General features: G+C 40.6%; 1 protein-coding gene across 1 annotated transcript in view; it reads right to left on the reverse strand.

Annotated features, from left to right (window-relative positions):
- Positions 1-17955, reverse strand: part of fndc3a (fibronectin type III domain containing 3A) — a 77746-nt gene that overhangs the window by 48349 nt on the left and 11442 nt on the right. The window contains exon 3 of the mRNA XM_080053272.1: positions 9099-9174. Within this exon, the coding sequence (XP_079909398.1) occupies positions 9099-9174 (76 nt within the window). The remainder of the gene's footprint in view (positions 1-9098; positions 9175-17955) is intronic.

Below are 17955 nucleotides of genomic sequence, written 5' to 3' on the forward strand. Positions count from 1 at the left end.
ATAACTATCTATCTCCCTGTAATACTGAGGTCTTGTAGTTTAAATCAGGGCTCAAGATATTACTGTAGCGCATTGCTTTCAATTAAAATAGTTACATAACCCTCTTTTTTATATAATATGTGGTTAATTATTTGGTTGTTTTTTTGCCTTTAACTTCTAATTTTAATTTTCTTTTTTATGTATTTTCATCCCTGTAAAGCACTTTGGAATGGCTCCATGTCTGAATGGTGCTAGTTAAATGTAGGATGAGTTGGCATGTCCACTCACAAACCAAACGCCCCTTTTTGCGAGTGTGATAGTGAGAAGGCGGATCCTTAATGGCTCCTCTAATGAGCATGTTAGTTGAAGGCCCCCTTGCTTTCTCCAGCTATAAGAGAGGAGTAGGGGTGTGTGTGTCAGCCATGTAAAGAGAAACGGTCGGAAAACTGGGTTGTAAATGAAGGGTGTAATTCACTTGTCAAACTCGAACATCTCGAAAATGCAAATTATAGAGATTAGAATTTTATGAAAATAACTTGGTTAAAAGTGCCTTAAAAGGTAGAGTTAGCGATTCTGGTGTATGTTTGCTGTTAAGTTTAAATCGGATGTGTATTAGCATTAGATCATTTCATCAGCACACACACAGTACAGAGAAGTTGGGTTTTCGTGAGGAGATATTCACTGATTTTGACAAAAAGTGATTTTGATCACAAGCGTTCTCCAGAATCACTGACTCCACCTTTAATATGCGATCCCATCGGCTATAAATAGAACTATCCTCATCCAACCGTTCAATCGCTGATAAACGATCTGATCTCCAATCTGTAGAAGCCTAGAAAATGCCATCGCCGCCTAGAAAAAGCGTTTTACAAGATTGTCTGTTCGTATTAAGCCGGCTGTCATGCACCAAACTCCAAGCAATTACGCACATCCCAGTTGCTAAAAATACATTATTGAACACAACACACACATTGTTGTGGGTTGGAGCGAATCTGGAAAAATATACATGTAAATATGATCATCCAGACTTGTCACGCTACTGCTGTCAGTACACACTAGGGTTAAAGGTGGAAGCGTGTATAATATGCGCACAATAGACAGTAATGGGGGTGAATATGTGCACGTGCACACACACACACACACACTTGTACGGCTATACCTGTGAGTTAGGACATTCATTGACATAATGCATTCCCTAGCCCCTTACCCTAACCATCAAAACTAAATGCCTAACCCCAACCCTTACACTAACCCTAATATAAACCTAATTAATACCTGAACCTTAAAACCTAGTGTTAACCCTCAAACAGCCCTTTAAAAGGCCTGTCCCAAAGTGAGAACCGTCCAAAATGTCCTCACTCTTTAGGTCTAAAACTAAAATTGCTTCTCACAAAAATAGTCGTACACACACACACACACACACACGGTCTCACGTACACACACACACACACACACACACACCCTTCTTGCACTGCGAGCGATGACTCATCCCTGTATTCACGTCACACAGAGATGAGTGCACCTTGTGACAGGCCAGTTAGTAGCAGTCACTCTGATGTATGTGGCACGGCTCAGCGCTTTGTTTCCCCTCTGATGGAGTGTGTGTGTGTGTGTGTTAAACCCGCTCCCTATTAGGAAGGTTTACTCAGATCCTAATGGGGGTCCGGTGGGGGCATACAGAGATCTGGCACCAGTAAATTTTTGATATTTTTAAATTACATTGTTCGTGGCTACGAAGATCAGGGGCCTATATTGAGACTATAAGACTTTACAGAGAGATTTTTTAAACCTGTACATTTTTTATTTCTGCTTTTTGGTAACTCTGTGTCCTCAAATTATTCCAGAAAATAGTACTGAATAGCTCACATAGGACGCAGCCTTAGTATTCTTCTCAAAATGCACCAGATTGATAGCCTGGCATTCCCAGACCTGCCACTAGGCGCTGGCAAATTAAATTTGCTGCGCCTGTTGGTCTGGACACGCTCCGTTGAAGCTTTATCCAGAAGACCAGAAATCTGGGCTCACGTTTCAATTGGTTCTATCTAATATGGGCGGGCCAGAGCCCTTTATATGGTACTCTGGGGAGGACGTAACCGGATGACGACAGTGACGTGCATGCCACGTCGAAGCCGTGATAGTAAACATCAAAGATGGCTGCGGATATGTTGCGTGAGTTTGAGACTGCTTTGGCCTCGACCCTTTACGATTTGGAAGACGGCACTCAAATCTTTCATTAGCAAGTAAGTGGAATGTTCTGTTTTGCCGACCGACAACGGCAAACGTTTAATTTAACAGTTTAACAGCTGTTCGCTAAACGAATGGGGCTTACGTCACCTTGTGCATCGCTCTGATTGGTTGTAGTGCTATCCAACTGCGTGCAGTGGCATTTGAAATGCACGAGTAGGAGCCGCCCCTTGAGTTGGAAATTACTATTGATCGTGGCCAGACCCTCTATCGTTCAAGATATCAGGGTCTGGATTTCCAGGCTACAAGATTGATACATTTTTTTTACTTTAAAAGTTTCACATTTTTCTTACCCCCCTAGAAGGTCCTGAGTCCCCACCACAGCCTCCCAAATTACAGTGAGAAATACGGTATTACCTTAAAATGATTTGTTTATTAATCAAAAGAAATATTACACATTTTGTGTTGTAAGACGGACTCTCAGGGGGCCTACGAAACCTCTCAGCCCCAGGGCCTAATATGTTTTGCATTTTTATAGTAGGTAGATCTTCTTGACTTGGTCATTATAAAAGTAGCTCACAAGCTGAAAAAGTGTGGGCACCCCTGCCCTAGACCGTTTTACAGGACTGTGTTGGCATGGCCGTATCAAACATCTATCTCCTGGGCAACAGTCATTGTTTTTATAGTTCTGGTAGAGAACTGCTGTGATTGGTTCAAAATACTTATTGTGTCATAAGACCCAATTTCCTTATAAGAACCTAATTTCTTTAAAAGTTAAAGTTTAACAAACTTAAATGACAATATCTTTCATTTGGATTGATACATATGCATATAACTCTTTTCAGGTGCTTTACTGTCATGAACCTAACTCCCCATGTTACATAGTTAGAAGGATGTTGTTGATTTGGGATTACAGAGGCTTTAAAATCAAATTGAACATTTAGAAAAAAGAAGAAAAAAAATCTCACAAAATGTCAATAACACCAAGAAATATCTTTGAAATGCGCCATTCAACAAAAGCAAATCATTGTCGGATCCAGATTTTCCCCGGCCAACTAAATTTCACCGTAATGGTTTACAATTACAGCTCCCTACAGCCTAGTGCAGCTGTCTTCTGTTAATAATGTCCGCGATGTGTTGCAAACGCACTTCATTGTGTCTGTCACAAAGCCAGCAGCGCAATAGCCAACCATTTAGGATAAAGGAAATGAGTGCTATCAGGAGAAATAACAACGCGTAGTAGCAAACATATTGTAGTCAAACACAGGCCGCCTTTCTGCTCTAACTCCTCTACACACACGCACACACACACACACAGACAGACAAACAGACACACAGACGCAGACACACACACACACACACACACACACACACACACACACACCAATTAAAGTGTATGTTTATTTTACAATATGATAGTCAAGTCACTGTTTATTTGATATGCCAATTTAAACATGGAGCAGCATGCCACTGACAAACAGCAAAGCAAATGAAGGCGAAACATTTTTTGTATTTTTTTTTTAGATGCGCAAGTATGACAAACCAGAAAACTAATTCAGATGGTGAGACACATTCTGTACTACGGGAAGAGTTGTAATAAAAGCATCAACACCATTTAAAGTAGATTAGCGTTTATGAGCACACACTAGGGCCCGACCGATATATCGGCCGGCCGATTTAATCGGCCGATTATAGCACATCTCCGAAAAATCGGCATCGGCAAAATGGCCGCCGATTTTTTGCCGATTTTTTTATTTTTTTATTCCAGCAATCATGTTGAGTGAGATGCATTGCTGCCCTGGAGGTAGCCTTATAGCATATTAACAGCAGCAGCAAGTGTGTTGTAATACATTGGATTAATTCACACTTGACAGTTCCCCCTGACACCAATAGCAGAGTCATTGGTCAACTCTTGACAGTTAATAGTAGTTGATATTACTATAGTTATTATATAGAATTTATATAGTGCTTTATTGGAGATCATTCAAAGACACTTTCCATCAAACATATAGAAGATCATACTTATAGAAAAAGAAAACAAAATACAGACAAATTAAAGATAAGGTTTGGAGTGGAGTCCGGTGCAATTATGTTTTCTTAAAGAGGTGAGTTTTGAGTTGACTTTTGAATGAGTGTATTTAGTCTGAGATGCTGATGTTTGGAGGGAGGGAGTTCCAGAGGGTTGGGTGCAGTTACATAAAATGCTTAATGTCTGAGTTTAAAAATGCATCATGTCACTTTAGACATATTTGTAACACTTTATTTTTTTTTTAGATAATGCATATTTCAATAAATAAAAAGTTCCTGTACACCTATTGACAGTAACAAGTATTTATATATATTTAAAAGGGGCAGTGTGTAATATGACATCATCAAGAAAGCTCTACAAAGTTCTAGAATGCAACGCTCCCTGGGTAACCCCAACCCTTTAGAATAATAACAGAAGCTACAGTGGCCTTCAAGGACAAGAACAATTCTAAATTTTAAACAATGCACCTGATGACATTCTAACTATGACACTTTCAAGATGGCGGCACTAGGCCTTGGTCCAAAATATGATATGATATTTATGAGACCGTTTCTGAGGGAAAAAAATCAGCTATTATGCACTAAATTAAATGTACTTATGGATATTATAATTACTTTCTACAAAATCTGCTAGGAAATAAAACCCAAAATTCTACACACTGCAGGTTTAAGGGTTCAAAAAAGTAATTTTTTTCAATATATATTTATGGGATTAAAAAATAATAATAATCGGCCGATTCAATCGTTATCGTAATTTTTCTCAGAAAATAATCTGCATCGGCACCCAAAAATCCATATCGGTCGGGCCCTAGCACACACACTATCACAGTTAATCATGGTTTCTTATAAGGTGGACTCAAAATCAGTGAATATCTCCTCAAGATTAGCTACCTATCTGTTCTGTGTGTGCGCGCTGAAAAAATCCAGTGTTATTTCTAGAGGTGGGCATAGATTAATTTTTTTAATCTAGATTAATCTAGATTAATTTTGGAATTAATCTAGATTAATCTAGATTAAAATGTCTCATTCGAATTAATTCATAACATGTGTGTGCTCCTAAATAATGACTCAAAGTAAGTCTTTGAGAACGTGTTTCTCAAGCCAGGTGGCGCATCAGACCAGGGGCTCATCTCCTGTTTCCAACATGCATCACAAACTGCTTGAGGAAGCTGTTCTACTATGATAATTGGTGATGAAAATAAATAATGTTCAACGAGATGTTACTTAGTAACGCGTTACCGGCATCAGACCTCTTTTTTCAGTAAGTAATCTAACGCGTTACTATCTCCAAACCAGTAATCAGATTAAAGTTACTCATCAAAGTCACTGTGCGTTACTTTTTCTGTAATTTTCCTTAGTGAAACATTTTACATAACTGCACAAATGCAGGGTTTTTCCTGGCTCAGAATGGGCCTTTGGGGGGTCAGTACGCGACCGACTTTTTTTGGGGTCGCGACAGTAAAGGCAAACGGTTTGTGTATTTTAAGAGGGGTGTTGGGTTGGGAGAGGGGAGTTTCTGTCCAGCTCAAGAGCATTTCAGTCAGCCTGTCAATCACTGCATTACCATGGAGCTCACTGACGCTTATGAAATCACAATAAACAACCTGTAGATATGAAGTCAAAATACTAATAATGACTAGGCCTACCTGTTTAATACTTTAATTGTTTCTAATTGATCTAAACCATGGAAGAAGGTAGGGCTGCTCGATTATGAAAAAATCATAATCATGATTATTTTGAGTAATCACATTGTGTTATCACGATTATTAAAGACAGTTAATCATTGATTTAAGAACATTATGCATTTATTTTACTTTTAACAAGGTTTTTTTCTAAAAACACCATGACTTTGGACTTTAAACAAAGGCCTAATTGAACTGAAAACAGGGAGAATAGAAATAGGCTAAATAAGTGAAACATATTTTTAATAATTTAATAAAAATATGTCAAAATAAAAATAACCAGTTGTAAATGGTCTTGATAGGGTCTTTTGCTAGCATTGAATGTAAGGGCATGATTTATTTATGTAATGGAGCTGGCTGGATAGGCAGTTGCATTGTAGTGTTGACAGTTGTGGTGGCAGGAGTTAAGGAGCTTTAAACTTCCTGTGTTTTTATTCAGTGATTGCTTGGTCATAGACCACTATGACTCGACTTAAAGTGAATAAACAAATTGGTCGGGATGTTTAAAGGTGCAGATCAGGTCGTAGGCCTATATCACTTTTCTTTCTCTCTCTCTCTCTGTCTCTCGGTCGCGTATGTCATGTTACTCGCGTGTCCGCGCGTGACAAATCTTGCACATTATTTTAGTTTGTTGTGAGTCTGAAGTGTTTTCAGACAACACAATTAGTTTTACCTTTATTCTCGTCATCTAGAAGTTTTTCAAAACACCCGGCAATGCGCAACATCTCCCTCCTACTCTGGACGAGCCGATAGCTAAACTCAGGTAAGGGAGGGGCCGAGCGAGCACACCGCTCGGCTGAAAGGGTGCGCTGCATTTATAAGCCTGCATGCCCCGGCGAGCAGAACAATGATAGTTTAATAACGATTATCCCCGACCTGATTTCTTTTTTTACAACTGAGATTGCAAGTAATATGACTGGAATGGCGCGGAAATGGAAACATATTTGGAGCCGTTTTAAGTAGATTTTTATTTATTTATCTATAAAAAAAAAAAACACACTTTGGCGCTGAGGATTTTCCTTTGGGGGGCGCTAAAATTCCTTTGGCGGGCGCCAAAATGTTTTGAATGCAGGAAAAACCCTGCAAATGACTGCGATTGCGATTTTATGTAAATAAATGTGCACGCATGTGTCTCTAAACGCTCCAACTGCTCCAACCGCTCCTCTCGTCTTTTTGGTAGCGCCCCTCGTCTCTGTCATGCAGCGTGTGTGTGTGCGCCTGTGTCTGTGTGTGTGTGCAGCAGCATTACGGCCGAACTGTGGCGCAAAACAAAGTTTCCCCCCCCCCGATGAAATATAGCGTCTGCTATGGGGATATTTAGGATTCGGGTACGGTGACGTTGACGTTGAAGAGATAGAAGTGTTTAAAACTTGGAAACTTATAGTCACGTGGCGACCGGTGGCCACACACACCCACCCTGCGTTCCAATACCCGATTGTGTCGTGGGCAAGTGATGGAGAGAGAGAGCGGCGGGTGTGTGAGAGAATAAAGGCTCCTCAAGTGTCAACAACGGCCCCCGGCTACTATTATCTCCCGTGAGCCGAACAGGAGGTGGAATAAGAGATTAACGGCGATATTTTTTTTATCGCCGATAAGAGTCTGGCGTTAACGCAGCACGTTAACGTCGATAACGGCCCACCACTAGTTATTTCACAGCCTACGCTCTGTAAACGGACATGTTGCTAGCTACAGTGAGCCCCTTTGTTTACATACCAGTTTACAGAGCCTAGGCTGTGTATTGACACCAGCTTTTCTTTCAGCACACACAGTACAGACAGGTTGATCGTGGGGAGATATTCACTGATTTTGACAAAAAGCGATTTTGACAACAAGCGTTCTCCAGAATTGTTGACTGTCTGTTTTTTCAATAAATTCAAAGATTGATCGTGGAAGGACAAATACTTAATATTTCTACAGTTAAAATGCATAAGAAACATGTGTAATTTGAATCAATGCGATCAAGCTAAATCACGTTACTGTATATAAGAACAATAATTTTATAACATTGAGTCACTACCATGATTCATCCTTTTCAGGCAGTATATATTCCTCTATATTGGCTGGAAGCAAAAAACTCAATTATGTCATGTAGTAACGCAGGAGCTGTGACACAAGACTGACAATTGCATCTGCCAAAATACGTCAACGCATCCGAGCCAAAAATATTGAGATATGGACTTTAAGCTATGTGACTCACTAGTGTTTACATTTTGTTTGTACAACATATGTCATAGTAAAATTACCTCAAAAATGAAATGTTTACTAGAATATTAATGGCTTAGATTGATTGATAAAACATTTTTTCTTAAATACTTTATATTTGGATTATTATTTGCTTTTAGAGAACACACACAACTGAAAAAGTGTGAAAGCGGTAGTGTTTTCACTCCGCCAGCTGTAGTTCCTGGGTGAGCATACCCATGACAAAGGCTTTAAGAAAAACTATATAAAAATAGCATTCTTTGCACTGATGGTCTCGTTTGCTGTTACATGTAATTTATGATTATCAGAGGAAAAATTAGACTGTTTCAGAAATATTTAAAAGTTCCTCATAGGACCTTAATATTATATTATATTATATAGTATAGTAGGGTTTAAATCAGTGGACTAAGCATTGTAAGTGAGCCATGTGTTTTCCTGGATCTTTCTGGCAGGCCTGTGACGAATGCTGCCAAGAAAGGACTGGTCTTGTGGTTGCGATGCCCTGACACACACACACACACACACACACGCACACACACACACACACACACGACGGAGCACTGTCTGTTTGCCTAGTGAACACACTCTGGCTCTTGACATATTTGTGTTTGTTCAGAGCTTGAAGCACATGGTTTACCGCAAAGGGAGAGATTTATGAAAAAAATCTCCTTCTCCGCTGAAAGGAGTTAATGAATCCACCTTGTCTAAATAAAGCCATACTGTATGTATCGCATGTTTTATAAGTGGAGATGCAACAGGCCACAGCTTTTATTTATTTTTTCAGTTGCGAAAGAAAATAAAAAGTGCAAGAATGTAATTATAAAAATAAAAATAAACTACTATGGAATGTGGATCCTTGACATAATCGTTCCGATCTCTAATAATAAGTATTTTGTGCTCAACACATGTTTTACTCAGACTGTGTAGATTTTACCACTGGATTTTATGAAAAACATTCGTTCAAAGGCCAAAATCACAGTGAAAAGTTAAACTGTACATGTAATAAGAGAAGAGCTTCCTTACCTGTGATACACTGAAACTGACCATCCTCTCGCCGAATAGTGAAGGCCTCACCTGGGTTTACCTGCACCAGGATTACCTGAGGACACACAAAGGGAGATTTCAATTTAATAAAATGCTAAATGGTTAATGGACTTGACGTATATAGCGCTTTTTAGACGATTTTCTCAGCCCCAAACCGCTTAACATTTCTTACCACATTCACCCATTCACCGGTGGCAGTAAGTTAACTCTTAAAATATGTTCACAACACAAGCCATTATTTTTTTTATATATACTAACATTTTGGTTAAAATGGTCAATACAAATAAAACCAAAACAAACAGAACAACACACAGCCAGGCACGGTTACATCAAACATTCTATCCATTTCTACCATCTTGCCAAGTTTAAATATTTTTGCAATCTCATCAAGAACACAAGCCCTATTTTACAGCTGATAAATATGATAAAAAAAGCAACAACATTTCAGTTAAAGGCAGCCATCGCTCGCAACTGTTTTGTGTTAAAGAAAACTAAAAATAAGATATGCCATCACTCCTTTTAGAGCCTAAACTGTACGTGACACGTGCAGAGGCAGGAACCAGAAACAATTAAAACCAAGAAACAGAGCTGTAAAAATATGCGACTTCACGTAAAATGTCACCTTTCACTTTAGATCACAGTTATCAGCAGAAACCAGGAGCTGTCTCCAGGGTTGAGTTGACAATGGTCTCCAATGTATACGATAAAAACTGATAGGCTAAGTATAACCATTAGAAGAAAAAAAAATTATACTGCATAAAGACCAGACTAAGATGATGGGTTTTTAGTTTACATTAATACAAAATATACAATTTCAGCTCCTGTAAGATCCGATGGCAAGTTGTTCCAGCATGTGAGCAAATGTCAATTTATTTATTTTTTTTTTTAAAAGGAAAAACTAAATCCAAAAAAATTTCTGCTGTTTTGACAAAAACCAAATCATTCACAAGAACTGAAGACAAGCAGAAATGCTTTCCCTAAATCAACAGGTCAGATCATATCAATAAAATCGACTTAAGTCAAATTAAATAATTCCCATAACTTCTTCTTATAATCTCCAAAATAACACACACAATTTGCCTATGGTTTTAGTTGCCCGGCAGAGTGTGTGTGTGTGTGTGTGTGTGTGTGTGTGTGTGTGTGTGTGTGTGTGTGTGTGTGTGTGTGTGTGTGTGTGTGTGTGTGTGTGTGTGTGTGTGTGTGTGTGTGTGTGTGTGTGTGTGTGTGTGTGTGTGTGTGTGTGTGTGTGTGTGTGCGCTTGCTGGTTGGTTGGTTGGTTACCTCACTCTTGTGGAAGTCGCTGTCATAGAATCTACACTCCCCCGGCAACGGCTCGGGGCTTCGGTTACGGATCTCTTCAAGTAGAGAAATCATCAGCAGCTCCATGTCTCTCACACACACTGATACTGCTCCCATTCATGCATGCTCAGCCCTTTGACGGCCACACACACACACTCATATGTTCCCACACCCACACTGGCCGTGTCAGCAGTGAGATGTGGGAAGGGTGAGGGGGAGGGGGAGGGGGAGGGGGAGGGTGTGTGTGTGTGTGCGGGGGGGGAGGGGCATGGGAGGTCTACAAAATCCAGACACATTCACAGTCAGGTGAATGTGGTGTAGTTTGTTGTACAGGATGATTACTAGGGTTGTCCATTAACATACTAAAAAAAACTAAATATATCGCGATATTTATTTGTATCGTTAGCTCAAAAATCCATAGTATGATAAATATATGTACAATAAAAAAAATCACGAGTTGTGAACTGCAACCTCTGCTCAAATGATAATAACTATAATAAATAGATTTTATATATCGCGATTCTTCAAACTTGAAGTCGCCTGCTAGTCGATTTCGCAGGACAGATAGTTGCTGGGTTTTGAAAAAAGTATTTTTCCCAAATTGGACAGTGGAATTATCAATATAGTAATGTATTAAGGTCCCCGAGATTGTAAACAACAACTTGTATTTCAGCTCTGTTTTTACATTTTCAGTGAACTATGTGGAATATCGCAATATGCATCGTATTGACCCATGTATCGTGATGCGTATTGCGAAGTCCTTGCCAATACCTTGCTCTAGTGAATACTCCCTTTCCCATTTGAATCTCAACATCAGAAGTGACATTTGAAATCAATACTGTGACATTCATTGCATCATTGTATGATGTATAAAGCATAAATATGCTGTTATAATAATGATAATGGATTGGATTTATATAGCGCTTTTCTCCCACTCAAAGCGCTTTAACAGGTATCTGTAGTTTCAGCCTAAGCCTTTTAGGTCCCTATTTGTTGTTGAATGAGCGTAATGTGTTGTGTTTTAAATGATTGTATCATAATGACTGAACAGATACTAGATACTACTGATGTTCATAAAATCACAAGGAAGCACATTTCACTTGCAAGACATCCGACTGCTACTTACTGTGGCCCGCATTGCTTGTTCTCATTCAGGCGTCGCTAAGTATTCACGCTATAGACTCCGAGGTGCTCCGAAGGGGGTCGGACCTACTACTAGTCCCTCCACCACTTTAACCTCACGAGACAATCACATGACCTGCCACGCCATTACCAACACATCTGGAGGCGGCTTTTCCTTCGCACATGTCCACTTCATCCATCCGTCAAGTCCTGTGTACACACACGAAAAATATTCTGGCAAGAAAACCGGTCAGGAGATATCTAGGGGCGGAAGTCTCTCTCTTTTTTTTTGTTCGCTGGTTTTTAGCCTTGACAGAGAGAGTGCGTTTGCTTTGCTGCTTGGTTCACTCTCATCTGCTCCATGTCTGCAGCGAAGCTTGTTCACTCTTGCCTCTCTTGCCTGTAGCTCCCAAATGTGCAGTTCCCCTTTTCCCTTAAGGTGCGTATCCCCGGCAACCCTTTCAACAAATAGCCTATGTCCGTCCGACCGTCTGATGTCTGTGCCAAAACCTTTAGAGAAGCGATTGAAACGTTATCACCAACGGACAGTCTGGGAGATGAAAAAATCCGCAAAAACACACCAAACCAAATATGAAAGAAGGAGTGGATTATGATGATGGTAATGCCTCAGTTTTTTAGTCTCCCGCTGCCTTCTTGCCTATGACACAGACAAGTGTGTGTTGCGATTGCAAGCTCAGTTAACACCTGCTTGTGGTCCTTATAACATCCTTATAACATGGTTCCTTTCTAAAGCATTCCTTGAGGGTCTGATCACTGCCGACACGTTGTAGTGGTTGGAGTCCTTTGTTCTGCCCTATTTTTCAAACAACAACAACAATGGCGTGTTACAGAGAGAGAGAGAGAGAAAGCTGAGCTGAGCGGACCCACGCAGTTTCGAAGGCTTGACATATACGACTACGCTACAGCCTCCCTCCCTTTGCTCAGCACCCTCCCTTCTCTTCTCTCACACACACACACACAATATCTCTCTCTCACACTCTCTCTCTCATTCATAGAGCAGGGTGCCATATATACACACACACACGCGCTAATACTCCGATCGATGTGTGAGGGAAAATTGGTGGTGGGAGTTCAATTGCGACAATAGCACCCTTGATTTTTCTGCTGTCTTCAAAAATCATAAAATCATAAAATGTGTCTGTTAAAATAGGGGCCATGTTTGTTTGTACCGCGACACAGTAAAGATTCACAGCTTGTAAGTGTGAACGGCTTCTGTAACATCTGTCCTCATTCATTCAGAATGGATCGTTCACCCTTAAAGAGACAGTAGCGCTGATCACTTAATCAGCATGCGTCAAGTTAACAGAGACGCCGACAGGATATGGGTTCACATATGGCACATTCTTCACAGTCTACAAAATAAAAGCCTACAGTTCGTTTTAAGAAAAGCTGCCAACATTTCACAAAACAGAATGTCCCAAAATTAAACTTTTACGATTGATAGATTGATTAAATTTGGGTGTTGCGTAAATAATATGCCCAGCCCCAAAAAAAGATCATTATTAAAAGAAACAAACTTAAGAATATTATATTCCTTATCACCAAGTCTGTTCTGAAAAACAACAAATAAATTCTACACACTGCCCCTTTAAAGCTACAACGAGTAAGTCGACACGTTGGCGACACCTTTGAACAAAAGCGGTAGTATTTTTACGACGCCAGCTGTCGTGAAGCTCGTGCAGGGGGTGCAAGATTCAAATAATCAGGAAGCAATATAGTGCGTGTCCGTGTGTTGAAAGTGTGAGGGCACCGGACTCTTTTCGGCTCGGTGAGAGTGGTTAGTGACACAGCATCAACTACACCTGATTGCAATGAGTTGATCCATTGTCACCTCTCACGGAGCTGAACGAGTATGTGTCCCCACACAAAGCGAATGAACGAGAGACGGCAGTTAGTTATGGATCACGATGAGGTAATGTGTTTATGTTGTTGTAAATAATGACTATTTCAGATGAATAATGGTCATCTGATGATGCTGGTGAGGCAAAGTAAACTTTGTTTTAGTAGGCTACCGCTCATTCATTTAGGAGTAAACACTGCAGTCTAGGTTCACTCCGTGAAATTGTGTATACGTTGCTTGGCAACGCCCTCCCGCCCGCCTATCACTCTCCCTTTTAGCTTTTCTTCATTGCATTTTCTTTTTTTTCTTTGATGGTTCAGCCCCGTTAGTCATTATGACGACAAATAACTGTCTCAAACAAGGCTCCCGCGGGACAACGTCTCAATTTGCGGGACGTGTGAAAAGTAATGGAAACGCGATCTGGTCACCCTAGAAGTTAGAAGCATTGTTATTGAAAGTGAGCCCCCCTTTTTAAATGCGTGTTTTATAATCTGGCATTTATCCGATAGCTGTGAGGAGACAGCAGTCTCCGTTTGTCTGTGTGTGTGTTTGTCTGTGTGTGTGTATCGGGCTGCTGGGCTCAGTGGCTCTGTGAAGGTGCTGCCTGCAGTGCTTCAGCGTTTGTCTTCCTGTTACTTAAAAATAAAAGCCAACTCACGTTTGTCAAGTGAAATGCTAATGTGAAGCCAGTGAAATGCTTTTAATGTGAAGCCGCAGCCTTAATGCTCTATTTGTTTAACAGTAGCTAACTTAACTGCTGCGCGCTGATCTAAAGATAGTGTTTTTTTAATATAGAAAGCCGTGTCTCTGGCATTACCGGTGGTGACCGGTAATGCCTACGCTACGTTTATATGCGGATCACAGCCACACACGGCCGTACTGCCTCTAGCGTAGTGTCTGACTTTTATATGAGCAGTTAGTAGTAGCCTCTCTACATCTCCTTCTCGGAAAGTCGCGGAAGAAAAAAAATATATAACATTGAATAGTCCTGCCCCGACAAATTTAAGACCTTTGAGTAATGGATTTAAGACCAGCATATCACATTTTTAATGAATTTAAGACTTTTTAAGGCCTTAATTTTAGATACTTGAATTTAAGACTTTTTAAGACTTTTAAGACTTCCGCGGACACCCTGGCAGCTGACGGCCGGGCTGACCACTCGTGCCAAGCGCATGCTGTCATAGAGTAAAACGCAAAATGTGTTATTTTTAGTTTTTAAAACATTTTTGAGTAGTGTTATCTAAAAGGGCCAATACATTCTAATCATTCAAATCTCTGCAGACGTGTATTTATTTTATGGGGACCATTATTGGACAGTTGGTGCGTCTTTTTCTCCTCTACCACTTAGGCTATATTATGCCCGCATTGGTTGCATTTCAGAACAGCAACACGCTTTTTTTTTTTTTTTTTTTTTTAAATGGCGATTTTTGAGTCAGACCACTTTTTCTTCATCTATGTAAAGAAATGGCGACATATAGTTGCTGTTTTATAGCATTTGAGCGATAGCCTACTGATGTAAACCTCAAATGCAAAATCCTCAGCAGGAGATCGTTTGTTGTCAACACCAACGCTGTTGACCGCAGCAGTTATTTCCTTCCTAACTGCTGCCTTCTGTCGTTCTTTGATGCCGCTTGTAATGCTCCGAAATAAAACTATTTTTTTTATACTTTCGCTGTTATTCTGTCAATTTCTACTTCAGAGAAGTTCCTCTTCTGTGCCGTAATGCGCATATCCATGTCGTAAAACCTCTGGACGAGGCCTCTAAACTGAGAAAATATAGGGGCGATACCTGGCGTAGGGAGGTATTTGCACCAGAATCTGCACCAGTTTCCACGCAAGTTTGATAAATGAGGGCCTGAGAGTGTACTGTCTAGTGATGGTTTATGACCCTGCTCTGTTTTGCGTTCATGGCTTTTAGCTCTGACGTTTTCCCGGCCGTCGGTGACTCACAGTCCAGGTTTTTTTTTTTTTTTCACTATTTGTTCCTCTTTAATTGTTAACTGTTCGACGATGTCACACACACACACACACACACACACGGCAGCTGCTGTGGACAGGAAGGATACAAGAGCCAAATGACACTGGGAAAATCCAGCCAGTGTATTCGGAAGAGGAGCAGTGATGGCATATGCTTACGTGAGCACATGTTAATTCGAGGCAATTTAATGATTTGATGGACTTCCACTATCTAGACTCTACAGGCCCCTGGAAACATGCTGCTTGTATGACGGCACAGCATAGCAGATAGGGGACATTCTTTATTTGTATTAAACCTTTCCAAGAAGTGTTTATACATTAGCAGGCGCTTGTAAATATTCCATTTGTATACATATATATATCTTAAGACTGGAGACACACAGTATTTTCCATCCGCTTTCTGTTTACTATGCTAATTCAGATTTCATGTTTCTACTCACTATGACATCATACATACCACTATTGGCTGATAAAATGTAGGGTCTCATGGACTGGATATTAGTGTATAATAACAAGTAAAATGGTGATGTCCATATAAGATATAAGAGACCAAGAACAAGACAATAACTATTAAATGTGGAGGCAGTGATTCTGGTGAATGCTTGTTGTCAAAAAAATAATTGGTATGTTGCTGCTAGGTTGCTAGAAGAGGGCCCTCTTGGTGTACATGTCCGTTTACAGAGCCTAAGCTGTATATTAGCACTATTTATTTTAAAAAAAAATTACATACAGGTAGCAGATCTTATGGAGATATTCACTGATTTTAACAACAAGTATTCTCCAGAATCACTGACTCCACCTTTAAAACATAATAATACCGTTTTCAAATCTTCTTCGACATGACCTGAACATTTTAAAATCAATACTGTGTTTTCCCTGGCTGTTTGAGAGAAGCATCAGCGTTTAATCCTAACTACACTAGTTGAACTGGGAGTTGTCAGTCGTGAGTTTATGTTTTAGCTTGTGGCTAGGTGCCATGCGTGGGCTAATATTACTGCAGGATAGTGAGACCTCCCTCCTGACTCTACCGTCTTTGGTGCTGGCTTTGTGCACTATATAGCAACACACACACACGGGGGAGAAATTACCTTGGACGTGTGCCCCTCTACAAGTTGCCTACGGGCTTGATATGTTGTGACAAAAACACAGCCCACTCTACGCGCCTTAAGTCTGCAACTGACTCATCTCTGTGTGTGTGTGTGTGTGTGTGTGTGTGTGTGTGTTCCCACTATTTGTCAACTATTGTGCGGAGGTGGACAGTGCACAGTGCGTGACTCTGCAGCATTTAGTGTAACTTTCTACTCAGCCAGTGAGATGAACACCACAATGCAATATACTGCACCAATATACAGAGCTAACGCAGGTGATGAATATTTTAAAGTGAATCGATCAATACTAATACACAACTGAGCTACCACTCAACAACCGTTTAAGGACGAGTACTGCGGTAAATCATGTAGTCGACATTTATGGTAAATGCAGTACATACATACATAGTCCCTTGGCTATACTATACACAAATAAATCTGAATCAAAACAGTCCAAGCATTAGTATTAGGGCCACGTAGAAGAAAAATAAAATGAGGAGAGTAAATGGTGGAGTCAGCGATTTTAGAGAACGATTTGGCGTGAGTTATTTTGATTTGTGTAAACACGAAAACAGCGGGAAACTGAGTTTTTGGATGTTCACTGAAAATGGAGCGACACACACACACACACACACACACACACACACACACACACACACACACACACACACACACACACACACACACACACACACACACACACACACACACACACACACACACACACACACACACACACACACACACACACACACACACACACACACACACACACACACACACACACACACACACACACACACACACACACACACACACACACACACACACACACACACACACACAGTTGCTATCTAAGTTTGAAAATGGTTCAGACTGGTGATTCAAATCATCGACTTTCAGGGGGTAATTCCTAAAAAAATATTAAAAGTGCCCCCACAATTCACTGTGCTTTTTTTTTTTTTAGCATTTTCCAAGCTTTATGTACAGTGTGGAGAGACAGAGATGGAATAGGTCAGAGAGGGGAATGACATGCAGAAAGCAACCCGGGCTGTATTCTAACCAGGGTCTATTGTGAAGAGGACTGATAGGCCTTTCACACCGCCGCAAAATCGGAGCTAGTTCTGGGCTTGTTCGGAGTTAGAGCCAGTGTTTTGGTTTCACACCGCCAGAGAGCCTGCTCCGGGCCGTAAAAACCGGGGGAACTCATACCCCAGGATTGAGCAGGGTTTGATAAGAACTGCTTGCGCGAACGGTTGGGGGAGGGATTATCCTGACCAACCAGAGCAACTCAAACCTCATGCCCGCCATATTTAAAAACACCGCTACTACGAGACGTAAACATAACATAATTACCGAACGTAGCGATCAAATTGACCGGCGAGAATACGCTGTATGGGTCCTGTTTGCTTAAGAAAGCAAAGCGAGAGCCAACAAGTGTAAAAATAAGACGTATTCGCCGCTGTTGTTGTGCTTAAAGCTAGCGGTA

This window comes from Ammodytes marinus, assembly GCF_949987685.1.
Source record: "Ammodytes marinus genome assembly, chromosome: 3".
Lineage (NCBI taxonomy): Eukaryota > Metazoa > Chordata > Actinopteri > Uranoscopiformes > Ammodytidae > Ammodytes > Ammodytes marinus.